The sequence below is a fragment of the Lactuca virosa genome, chromosome 9, assembly GCF_052849685.1.
Source record: "Lactuca virosa cultivar CGN04683 chromosome 9, Lactuca_virosa_CGN04683_v6, whole genome shotgun sequence".
Classification (NCBI taxonomy): domain Eukaryota; kingdom Viridiplantae; phylum Streptophyta; class Magnoliopsida; order Asterales; family Asteraceae; genus Lactuca; species Lactuca virosa.
Genome location: NC_136434.1, coordinates 221,509,279 through 221,522,357, shown reverse-complemented (window position 1 = coordinate 221,522,357; position 13,079 = coordinate 221,509,279). Strand labels below are relative to the sequence as shown.

Genomic DNA, 13,079 nt, shown 5'->3' with positions numbered 1-13,079 from the left:
TGCTGATGAACACAATCATTAGTCATATGGACTGCTGATGAGAACAATCAGCAGTCATATGAACTACTGATTGCTCATCAGCAGTCCATATGGCTACTGATTGTGCACAACCGCAGTCTATATGACTGCTGATTGTGATCATCAGTAGTCTGTACAATTGTTGATTGTGCATACATGCAAATTTCAAAAAAAAAAAAATTATCAAATATTTTTTTAGCCTAGATATGGCTTAGACGCACATTTGGAGAAGATTGGTGTTTTTGGTGTTGAAAAATGATGAGTTGATTATGAGTTCGCAAGTTCTCACAAATCTTTTGGTTCGCACAATAACTCATATATATATATATATATATATATATATATATATATATATATATATATATATATATATATACAACCCTAAAAATACCCCACTTCTTTCACCTTTAAAATCATTCTTCTATCATTTCCTCTCTATTTCTTAAAAAAATGAATCAGAACAACCATCTCTCTCTCTCTCTCTCTCTATATATATATATATATATATATATATATATATATATATATATATACACACACACACACAATTTTACAACCCTATAAATACCTCACTTCTTTCACTTTTAAAATCACACATTCTTCTATTAGTTCCTCTCTATTTCTTAAAAAAAATGAATCACAACAATCCAACCGCAAAATCCGATAAAAAAAACAATGTTCCGAGTTCAACTACCGTAACTCGAAACATTTTTGCCTTCGATCTATCTGTACCTGTTTATCGTCCCCAACTTGATGCCCCATTCAATCCCGTCTAGAACTTCAATACAAAAATGTTAGACAATACTACCTTATGCAAGTACCAAATGTTGGTCCCGACATGTTCAACAACTTTGTTGTTTTTCTCGATCAACTTTCACCAAATCAACCCAAAGCCAAACCTCACGTTATCAATCCCAATCACAAAACCAAACCCCACTCTACCACTCTTAATCACAAAGCCAAAGCATCGATGACTCGGACGACGATTGTATGGGAACTCAACCCCTCCTCCACCACGCGGCAAAGGAAAACATCCGGTGGAAGACAAGAAGAGTAAGCCTTAGCATGGACTCAACAAGAAGAGCTAGCGTTGACACAATCTTGGATTGACATTTTGGAGGATTCAACACATGAACATTTCTAACTAAGCGTCCTTGAAAGATTTCGCAAGGAGTTGGGTAAAGATGAGACTACCGTACCAAACACCAACTTAATTCAAAGTTTTGAGAAATAGCGAAAAGTGTTTCGAAGATTAACGAGTTGTACAACAACCTTAAAACCCAAGGAGAAGTGGTCAATGAGATGAAGAAATTATTTAAGAGGCTTTGCATTTGTTTCGCGAGAAAACGAAAAAGATATTCAAGTTTAATGAGTCTTTGAAATTGTTAGCTCTTAGTCCAAGGTGGAAAAAAATACAAAGCCAACTTCATAATAGGAGGAGCACAATCAAAAAGAATAAAAATAGGCTCTAGTGGATACACAACTTCTTCCGATGCTTGTGTCAAGCTAGATTTAAATTATGAAGACCAGCTCAAGCTAGAAGAAATTATCTGGCCGAAAGGTAGGAACAAAGCAAAATGAAAGGGGAAGGGGTCTTCTTCCGATACATTATAATTCAACAACGAAGTAGACGAAATGCGTAAAATGACAAAGACATTTGATCAATATAGTATGAATTTTGCTGAACGTTTGACATTCGACAAAGAAAAACATGGCCACAAAAAACGGAGCGCAAGGAAAGGAAACAAATTGACGATATGAATTTTTTTGATGCAAAAATTCGATCATCTGTCGGGATGGGCATTCGAGCTAGTTTTGAAGACGAAGGAGAAGATCATGAAAAAATATTTCCTGTAGACCGTTTTGTTTTTTTTTATATTAATCTTTGGTTGTTTTTTAATCTAGGTTGTTATTTTAGTTAAAAAAAATTAATCTTGGTTGTTTATTGTGTAACTTTTATTTGTAAGTAATGAAATATTTCTATTTTAATTAACTTTTGTGTTTGTCAATCATTTTTAATTAATTCTATTTGTTTTTTGAATTAAAAACTTTAAAACTAAATTATTTTTATTTTTAATAAAATAAAAGTAAAAGATAGTGATACGTGACTATTTCCTGTATTTTGATAAATAGATGGAAAGCAGACTTGAAACTGAAAAAATGAGTGGTGGAGTATGGAGTACCCTCCGGTCTTAAAAGCATAATAAGGTTTGAGTTCAATTTTACTATTATTCAACCTAGTCTGGATTAATAAAGTAAACTTATTGAAAAATATGGCAGTTGAGATTAGTAGGAAACTTAAATTGTGGTCTTCCTTCTAACTAGGGTATAACATGAATAAAATTGAAATATAAAGGTTATGAGTGTCAAATGAATAATACTAATTAAAGCATCGTATCTAGGGCTTGGATTCTTTTGGCGTGAAACGATTGGGAGAGAACAAATAAGAGGAATTCAATTTTGAGAAGAAGATAAGTGAAATTGAAGTGCTTAGATTGATTGAAGCAAAGTATTGAAAATAATTATTTCTTTATTAATATTATAAACTACCATACTATAATATGATACATCTTTGTGATGAACTCTTTATTTTATCCCTTGATAAAGGCATCCCTAATCATTTATAAATAGTCATGTGTTTTTTTTAAGCTTAACGTCAAACCTAACATTAAATATTCTGAATGGATAAAGCTCATTTATAATAATCTTGTTCATCATGTCCTTGATACGTCATGAATGAAAGTGACAAAACAATGAGATGTAACGACCCAACTAATCCCCTTTTTTCGTTGTTTTTTTTATTCTACAATTTAAACTAAATATAACCATAACATTATACCATCAAAGAATTAATTTCCTTCCCAACTGAAGCAACTTAAAACACAAGAATTTGAATACATTTTAACCCATTCAAGTTTTGATTTTAGTAATATCAATTTGAAAACATATTTCATCATCATCATCATCATCTAACACAAATTCGGTTAACATCATAGTAGAAGCAAACCAAACCAAACCAAATCAAAGCAATAACAACTAGTTACTACACATGAGCCTTGCTTTTGAGTTTTGATTGAGATAAAATAAACCAGTAGCAATAGCAGTAGCACACAGAAAAGAAGCAAGAAACTTCAAAATCTGTAATATAGACACTTAAAAAGTCTTCGTTTTTCCAATTTTCCCTCCCCCATCAAGAAGACTGACTTGACTCTATATATATATATATATATATATATATATATATATATATATATATATATATATATATATATATAACACATTAACACACAGAAGAAACTAAAAGTTTTGGTGGGGTAGGTAGGTAGGTAGGGCCCAGTACCCGAATGCCTTGTTGGCTGAATAACCACAATGTTAGGATTCTGCATTAGGTGCTTGCATGCAGCAAAACCATTTCTTCTGCAAATAAATTGTTTTTTAGGCACTATGATACTTATAATCTTCAATCAAGCATAAACGCTTTAAAAGATTGTCTTTTTAACACCCAATGAAAGAAAAAAGCAGAAAAAAACAGGGGACACTTACAGCTGGAGGTTTCTTTACAGGGGCAGAGGAATGCTTATAACCAGGATCTCCATTAGCTGGTGACTCTGGCTTGCCACCAGTTTTCTTTTCATCCCTGGCTTTATTGAAAATGACAGTAAAGCCCTCAGCTGAAGCAGGATCATTTACATCCCAGTCCCCAAACTTTGGCAAAGGCCTACCCTTCTCTTCCTGCAAAACCATAAATAAACCAAACTTCAAATCATAATTAACAAACAGTTTAAGAATCATGATTATTCAAAATTCCTGTCATGCACAGTTAAGTATGAAAGTTAAAGCATCTACAATTCATAATTCAATAGGAGAGTTGAATGAGGTGACATGCCTAATTGGCATTCAATGGATTAAACTCTAACATTGTGAGATATCATGTTGGCTTAAATATGTCACAAATTAGATTTTATAAAAATGTTCCATTAAACTTTTGAAAAGTTCAATGCATTGTTGAAATTTTTTCAAAGAGTTGTATAGAGCAGAATGATGATGTGGGTTATTTGATTGAACATTAATAAGGTGATCAAAGAGACACTTGACCCCATTGTACCAAACCCTCTCAAGTATCTTTACGTTAAGAGTTTCAACCTAGTTGTGTGAGTGTGTTAAGTGGGAGGTGGGGTTGAACTTTAAGTTTGAAAGGAAGACCAATCAAGACAATAGATAAAAACAAGATGAATAATTAGTCTAGCTAGTAGCTAAGCAATAGCACTAAGATTCCAATTATCATACATCTATAATCTTTCCAATTCTAATCCAGAACAGAAAAGAAGAGTAAATACAAGGTGAAAAGAAAGAGAAAAAAAAAAAAAAAACAGTGATGGTTCTAAATTAGGAATTAATTTGAATGATCGATAACATAATGGCAAAATCCCTAAATTTAGTTGTTTTTAGAAAAGTAGAAACCATGATCAACAAGCGACAGCATAAGTAATTCCTAAACTCAAAAGCAAACGATCAAATCGAGTGATTTCCAAATTCAAATACAAACAACGCGTTTATACAATCGATCGATCGATCGATCGATCGGTCGATCTATACAGCAAGCAGTAACGAACAAAGATACGAAAAAGGAATCAGAAAACGTTGGATTGAAAGTAAAAAAGAAAGAGATTTGATTCTTACCGACATGAATTTGCAGGAGATATACTGATTCACTGTTGTTTTAGAGAGGGAGAGAGGGAGAGGGGGGAAGAGGAATATGTGAGGAATAATCCGTGAGGATGGAAAGGGAGACGACGCTAGTAACGGAACCGAACGGTGTCTTTTGAGTTTTGACTTCAATTTCAAACCGTCAGTCAAGCCCTAAAATCAACACGGAAATTTACTTTCTACATAAAAGTTTTTTTTTTTTAGTGATTAAAATCACTTTTCAAAAGCAGTTTTTATTTTACGTTTTTTTGTAATGACAAATTTAATGAATTCTTACTAAACTAATTATAACTCCATTTATGTTTCGAAGGAGACTTGAACCATTGACCATAAAAAAAGAGGACAACACCTCATACAAACCAACTTTGTTGAGAGATGAAAAACATCTTATTACATAATATCCTACAAAACATGTAAATCTAAAAAAGACCAAAAAAAACACATGATAGTTAAAGAGTTAATGTTCGCAACTCATTTAGAGTATCTGATGTGAAGTCATTTTTGCTAACCATGGTTATAATTTATTTGTTTGTAATTAAAGTTATCTTTGGAAGACTAACTAACTTGTAGTTGAAAAATAAATTCGTTTATAAAACTACTCTAATGAAAAAAAAATTGAAAAATTAGTTTGTAACATACTTTTTAGTTTGTCAAACAGTTATTCGGAAAAACTTAAAAAATAAAATAGCTTATAAGTTAATTGTGATATGATATACATAACCTAAGTTATTGCCTAGAATATAAATCTGACTCTTGAGTCTTGAATCTTGATGATCAAAGCTTAGGTCAAATTTAGAACATAGAGCTTTGAAAGTTAACCACAAAACATGTTACTTAAAATAGAAATCGACAATTTAAATTTTGTTTTGATGGTGTTTATCCTTAATTTGTTATACATTTTATACAAAATAATAATAATAATTTAAAATTTGCTAGAATTGAGTATGTTTATTGGTTAGTCATCAAATTTTGGTATGGTATAACTAGATTGTAAATGAACTGAACGTTCAACGAACTGTTCGTCAACCGTTCGACGGAAAGTTCGTTTATGTTCGTTTATTTAATAAAGAGTAATTACACGAATGGTCCATATAGTTTAGGGTAATTTGCGTGTTTGGTCTCTAACTTATTTTTTTAACTCGGAAGTTCCATACTGTTTGTTTTTGTTACACGCTTGGTCCCTGTCTTACCTAAAAAACTATTTTGCCCTTGATTTTTTAATTTAGACAAAATTACAAAAATGGCCCCTGTGGTTTGTCAAAAGTAACAAACTTAGTCCCTATCTATTTTTTTTTATGCGTTTGGCCCTTGTGGTTTGTAAAAGTTGCATTGGAGGTCCTTTTTCATAACACTGTCAGTTTGTAGCCGTTTGGGGTCATTAAGTTGAGGGTATATTCGTCTTTTTATGTTTAGCGCTCATTTAAGATGGAATTAGGCAGTGATACGTCATTAATTTATCCTCATTAACTAGAGTCCAAGAAACCTCCTTCATCTCCACTTCACCTTAGCTTACTGATCATCTTGACGATCTTCATCCTTCATCCCTCGCATCCGATTTTAGGTTTTATCAACTAAAAATGGTACTTTGTATGTGGAATTTACGTGGTCCTCATACGATTACACCCGACCTTGATAAAGATTACAGTAAGTTGTTTCATCTTTTGTTTGGTGTTTCTTGGTTTGTATATTCAAGGCTCATCATTTTTCTTTTTCAGATGATCACGACAATTTCTTCACTTTAAAGATACATCATGGTGGAATTTTTACAAAGTTCCCAGGAAGAAAGTACGTTGAGGGAAGGTTGGAATTCTTTGACTTTGTTGACACTGATCTTTTTTCAGTTCATGATCTAAATGACATGATTCGTGAGATAGGGTATTCTGCGTATGACACAATGTACCATCATTATAGAATTTTTAAACTAGACTTAGATTTTGGATTGAAGGCTCTAGGAAATTATCAAGACATTATATTTATGACTCAATATGTCCCTCAAAACAGAGTGATTAATGTGTACGTTGAACGTGGTTCTACAAGACTTCATACTTACTTCATGTCCCCAAGTAAAGTTGTTATTGAGCAACTGGATGATGATCCTTCTCCTGAACTTAATAAGATTAGGCCTAAGAAGAAGGGAATTGGTTCTTGTAGCAAGACATTAGACATGAATGTCCCACTTAAAGAATCATCTAATCAAGCTCAGAGAGAATATGGTGTGTATGATTTTTCCATGTCCCTAGTTCCTTTTGAGCCAAACAAACAAGATGTGATTAATGAGTTTAAAGATGATTTGTATTTCCCTGTACCAAAAGAAACTGATACAATGCAAGAAATTACAGTTGATATTAATTGCCATAATCATAGGGAAATACTAGATGATTTTGAGCCTTTTAGTAGTGATGGATATCAGAATATGGGTGAGTTTGAAAGAGAGGTTGAAGTTGAAGAAGAACAGGAAGAAGAAGATGAACAAGGGCATGCAGAGGATTCAAAAGATGATTCTGACTACATTGTTGACCCATAAGCTATTTTAGATAACTGGGAGGTTGATATGAGAGAGTTTAACAGTTGTGTGGATAAGGCTGAATGGTTTGTACAAGGTCCAAACATAGAATTAAATTTAAACCAAGATGATAATTTAGGTGTGATCAACAATGATGAGTTTGAAAGTACAGGATATGAGGAAGAATTAAGGAAGAGAATGTTAAACAACCTGAACAAGAAGGTGCCTTGTTCTTCTGGGATAGTTCATGTTACACCATTTTTTGTGGGTCAAGCTTTTAAAACCAAAAAAGATATACAGGGTCACGTGAAGATGCTTTCAATAAAAACAAGGAGGGCCCTACACATGGCCAAAAATGAAAAATTGAGAGTAAGAGTAAAGTGTAAAGTGGTGGTTCCAGATTCCACTGATGGTGGTCCCTCCACTGTAAGTAAAGTCACATCGAAGGGCAAAACTGTAATTTCACAAAAAGATTCTTGTCCTTTTGCTATTCAGATATCTAGATGTACGGAAGAGGAACAATGGTTGGTGAAGACAGTTATTGATGAGCATTTATGCTTACAAAGTAGAAATGTGAAGGCATGTACATCTAGATATCTGGCAAGCACTATTCTCCAAAAAGTGGATTCCAACCCTCGCATCCCAGTAACAGCCTTACAGGAGGAGCTTCAAATGGATTTGGAATTAAGAATATAAAGAATGAAGGTGTTCAGGGCTAAATCAATTGCAAAGGAACAACTATATGGTGACTACGAAAGGCAATATAGTTTGCTGAGAGATTACTGTTTGGAGTTACAAACCAATAACTCAGGTACAACAGTGAAGCTAGAAGTGTGTAATGAACCAAATCCTGATGTTCAAACTCGTATTTTCAAGAGGATATACATTTGTCTTGGAGCACTTAAGTTGGGGTTCAAATCTGGAAAAAGGGAATTATTGGGATTGGATGGATGTTTCTTGAAAGGACCACACCCTGGACAAATTCTAACAGTTGTGGGTCTTAATTCCAACATGGAATATATCCACTAGCTTATGCAGTTGTGGAAGCTAAGACAACAAGTTCATGGACATGGTTCTTGGAATGCCTTGGTGATGATTTGGATTTGGATGCATCATGCAACTTCACTTTTGTATCTGACAGACAAAAGGTATGAATACATATAACATAAGTCTCTTTTAAAGCTTGTAACAATACTAACTATAAATTACATTATATGTAGGGAATAATACCTGCAATAGCAAAAGTGTTTCCAAATGCAGAGCATAGATGGTGTTTGAGACATATACATGAAAACATGAAGCTGCAACGGAGGGGAGAAGAGTTTAAAGATCACTTGTGGAGGTGTGCTACAAATACAACCATTAGGCACTTTGAAAGGGCAATGAATGAGTTCATAGATTTCAGTGCAGAGGCTCATGAATGGCTAAGTAAGATTCCTCCAGTTCATTGGGCTAGGTCTCATTTCACAGGTAGAGCACATTCAGATTGTCTGTTAAACAATTTGTGTGAAGTATTCAACTCTAAGCTAGAGCATGGTAGGGACAAGCCTATCATTACCTGTTTAGAGTACAGAAGAGTGTACTTGATGAAGAGACATTGCATTGTACAAAAAGAAATTGATAAATGCAAAAGTCTATTAACCCCTACTGCAATTACTATACTTGACACAATCAAAACAACTGCAAGCAAATATAGGGCTCTCTTCTGTGGTTCTGGAAAATATCAAGTGACTGGTATGATGTTTGATCAGTATGTGGTCAACTTGAAAGAGGGTACATGTAGTTGTAGGTATTGGGAGATAACATGGATAGTCTGTAGGCATGGAGTTTGTGCAATATGGGAACATATTCAAAATGGTGAAAAAGCCCAACAACCTGAATATTGGGTGCATCCTTGTTATAAGCTAGAAACATGGAGGGCAATGCACTCTAACAAAATAGATCCAATCAATGGCAGGAGCATGTGGCCAAAATCTAGATGTCCAACCACTCTTATACCCCCTACACATCACACACAAGTAAGTTGAATGTTAGTTAACATAGTTTCTTATTCATCCAGTTTTATGATTTCCTTAATATTTTTGTAGGTTGGAAGGCCCAAGAAAAAGAGGAGGAGGGCTATAGATGTGCCTACTAACTAGTCAACAAACCTATCTAGGAAATTCTTGACTGTTACTTGTTCCAAGTGTCATAACAAAGGACATAACTCTAGAACATGTAAGGAGCAAGGGGTCAAGTCAGAGAGCAGTGGGTGGATCAAGTCAAGGTGATGTGGGTCGATCAAGTAAAGATGCAGTTGGTGGAACAAGTCAAGGTTCAGTGGGCGGATCAAGTGAAGATGTAATGGGTGGGTTAAGAGCAAAGAAGATGGACAATGGAAAAAAACCTCAAGTAGGACCTAAGTGAAGTTTGATACACATGAAAGCATGACTAATCAAGTTATTTGGCTACCTTTTGTTTAAGCTTATAAACTTGTATTGATGCTTTTGTTAAAACATGTTTAATCTAGATAATTACGTCTTTTTGCAACTACCTAAATTAGTGATGTAATTAAGTTGATACTAGCCATATGTCATGCTACATTTCTGGTTGTAATGATCTTACTTATCATGTTTTGATCTTGTGTGTTTCTCATTCCATTCCATTGTTTGATAAATCACAAAAACTCATTCCATTCCATTCTTTGATAATGACCAAAACTCAATCCATTCCATTGTTTGATAATGACCAAAACTCATTCCATTCCATTGTTTGAAAAATGACCAAAACTCATTCCATTCCATTGTTTGATAAATGACCAAAACTCATTCCATTCCATTGTTTACTTATAGTGTTTTGATCTTGTATTTTTCTCATTCCATTCCAATGTTTGATAAATGGACAAAACTCTTTCCATTCCATTCCAATATTCATGATCAATGACAAAAAAAAACAATGCTTTATAATTATCATAAGACAAAATACCATTAAACTGATTAACCAAAACCATACATTACATTAAGATTCTAATACATGACATCCCATCTCAAAATCAACTGGTAATATGCCATTCCAGTTCTATACACCATCCGACATTACATATCCAAAATACACCGACCAAATACATCCCCAAATCCAACTACTACTTAGTGCATGCATATATAAACAAAAAAAAAAGAACCAAGACAGAATAAGCATCCACTTAAGCTTCACAACATCTGCACGAGCTTGACTCAACATCATTTGAACATTGTTCAGTCTCCTTAGCAAGCCAGGAATCACCTCCACAACTCTATGGTACATCGGATCGTCCACCCACCCAAGAAATGGACAGCTTCGACCGTTTCGAGCACAAGACCAGAATCACCTTCATGGGTTGAGGTCCGTCCAAGATGTGACTCTCACAGCAACACTTCCACACGTACAAATCACCATTCTTGCAAGAGAGGAGAGCTTCGATGTTTCAGAGATGGTAGCTTGATTTTTCTAAACGTTGGTTAGGGCTTTTTAAAGGGGGTGGAGAAGCTAATGTGAAAATACCAAAATACCCCCATATTTTTTGAACTCAATGACCCCAAACGGCTACAAACTGACGGTGTTATGAAAAAGGACCTCCAATGCAACTTTTACAAACCACAAGGGCCAAACGCATCAAAAAAATAGATAGGGACTAAGTTTGTTACTTTTAACAAACCACACGGGGCCATTTTTGTAATGTTGTCTTTAATTTATTTAAATAAACACACCACCAACCTCATCTCCTCACTTTACCTTACCTACCCCACCATTTTTCCTTATTTAAATAATAGTCTTTTTAGGTAAGATAGGGACCAAAGACGTAACAAAAACAAACAATATGAACCAATGACGTAACAAAAACAAACAATATGGACTTTCCGAGTTAAAAAAATAAGTTAGGGACCAAACACGCAAATTACCACAAACCATAGTGACCATTCGTGTAATTTACTCTTTAATAAATGAACGAACATAAACATAAATTCTCGTTTGTTCAGTTAAACGACTGAACACAAACAATGGTCTCCTTCGTTCAATTATGTTAATTTGTTTACGTTATTTTATGGTCGTTCATTTAAGTTCCTTTTATGTTAATATATGTTAAATCGTATTTGATTACATTACTATATTATATGTTCGTTTATGTTCATATATGTTCAATTATGTTTTTTTGTCTCCGTTCATTTGTGTTCGTTCGTTTATGTTCGTTTAACATGTTCATAAACATGAACAATATAATTTGGTAAACGAACGAACATGAACAAGAAAACATGTTTGCTTATTCGTTCGTTGGACTAACTTAAACAAACGAATATGAACAAGTTGTCATTCTTGTTCGTTTATAACCTAGGTACAACAACTACTTGACCTGAATACTTGTGGACAAAAATTAAAAGTAGGTTATGTGAGAAATAGTAATGCAATAAAGAGAGGAAAGATATAGTGAGCCAAACCAAAGGTGCCGCAAAGCGAAGCACCCATTTTTGAGTATAGATTGGTTCGACTATTTCAGAACAAGTAATTGGGCCTAACTTTTTGGTCTAGCTATTAGATGCGATTACTAATATAATATAACCAGCTAAAGCCCAAGAGTTTCTGTCGTGCATATATGTCTATGAATCACAAAATAAGAATGTTTGGAATATTTATGTGTTGTGTTATAATAACCTTTTGAGTAAATTACACTAACGGTCCCTATGGTTTAGGATAATTTAGACGTTTAATCCCTAACTTATTTTTTTAACTCGGAAGGTCCTACTGTTTGTTTTTGTTACGTGTTTGGTCTCTGTCTTACCTAAAAACACTATTTTGCCCTTGATTTTTTAATTTATTTAAAATAAACACACCCCCAACCCAGGGGCGGACCCAAGAATTTTCCGAAGAGGGGGCAAAAAAATTTTATAACTTTTTAAGGGGGGCCAATTTTTTTGATGAGTAAAAATATATAATTTTGAAGGGTTAAAATATATATTTAAAAAAAAAACCTATTTTTTAATGATTTTTTTTTTGTTGTGGGGGCAATTGCCCCCACTGCCCACACTGTAGGACCGCCCCTGCCCCAACCCCACCCCCTCACCTTACCTTACTTATCCCACCATTTTTTTCTCTATTTAAATAATAGTTTTTAGGTAAGACAGGAACCAAACGCGTAACAAAAACAAACAGTATTGACCAAACGCGTAACAAAAACAAACAGTAGGGACCTTCCGAGTTAAAAAAATAAGTTAGGGACCAAACGTACAAGTTATCCTAAACCATAGCGACCATTCGTGTAATTTACTCTAACCTTTTTTACCATTTTCATTACTTTTTTTTAACCATTTTTATCCTCTCCTTCTAACTTCAATCTAATCAATCATTTACCTTTTAATTTATATCATTTTTTTTTGTTTATTTTCCATTTTGTTTTTATATTATTTTTTCTTTTCTTTTATTTATTAGACTATTCTTATTATTTAAAACAAAATCTAATTAATCATTTACCCTTTAATTTGATATCATTTTTTTGTTTCTTTCCCTTTTTTTGTTTTCTAATTTTCATTTATTTATTAAACTATTTTGTTAATTAAAAAAAATAAAACTTTTTTTTTGGAATTACAATATATATATATATATATATATATATATATATATATATATATATATGGGGTAGCGTTCAATCGAGAACATTTCTTATCGCGAGAACATTTGAGAACAAATTTGGACCACATAATTTTTTTAATTAAAACTAGAAAGGTTACCCCCGCTACGCGGGGGCCAGAAGCTTTCAATGTTGTTTCCGAATTGATAAATATGACAAGACATAGAAAGTGCAAGGATGAAAAGTCCAGGCTTTGCCCCGAACCGTTTTTTT

General features: G+C 33.6%; 1 protein-coding gene across 2 annotated transcripts; it reads right to left on the bottom strand.

Annotated features, from left to right (window-relative positions):
- Nucleotides 1-2,907: 2,907 nt before the first annotated feature.
- Nucleotides 2,908-4,855, bottom strand: LOC145141334 (protein NOI4-like). 2 transcript variants are annotated; one of them, XM_079074621.1, is made up of 4 exons: nucleotides 4,699-4,855; nucleotides 3,562-3,750; nucleotides 3,294-3,435; nucleotides 2,908-3,243 (listed from the first exon to the last, which is right to left on the bottom strand). In XM_079074621.1, the coding sequence occupies exons 1-3, from the start codon at nucleotides 4,702-4,704 to the stop codon at nucleotides 3,391-3,393; spliced, it is 240 nt and encodes a 79-aa protein (XP_078930747.1). In that variant the 5' UTR covers nucleotides 4,705-4,855; the 3' UTR covers nucleotides 2,908-3,243; nucleotides 3,294-3,390. The 2 variants fall into 2 exon arrangements, with proteins under 2 accessions (XP_078930747.1, XP_078930748.1); XM_079074622.1 differs by having other exon boundaries at nucleotides 3,294-3,432.
- Between the last annotated feature and the right edge of the window lie 8,224 nt (nucleotides 4,856-13,079).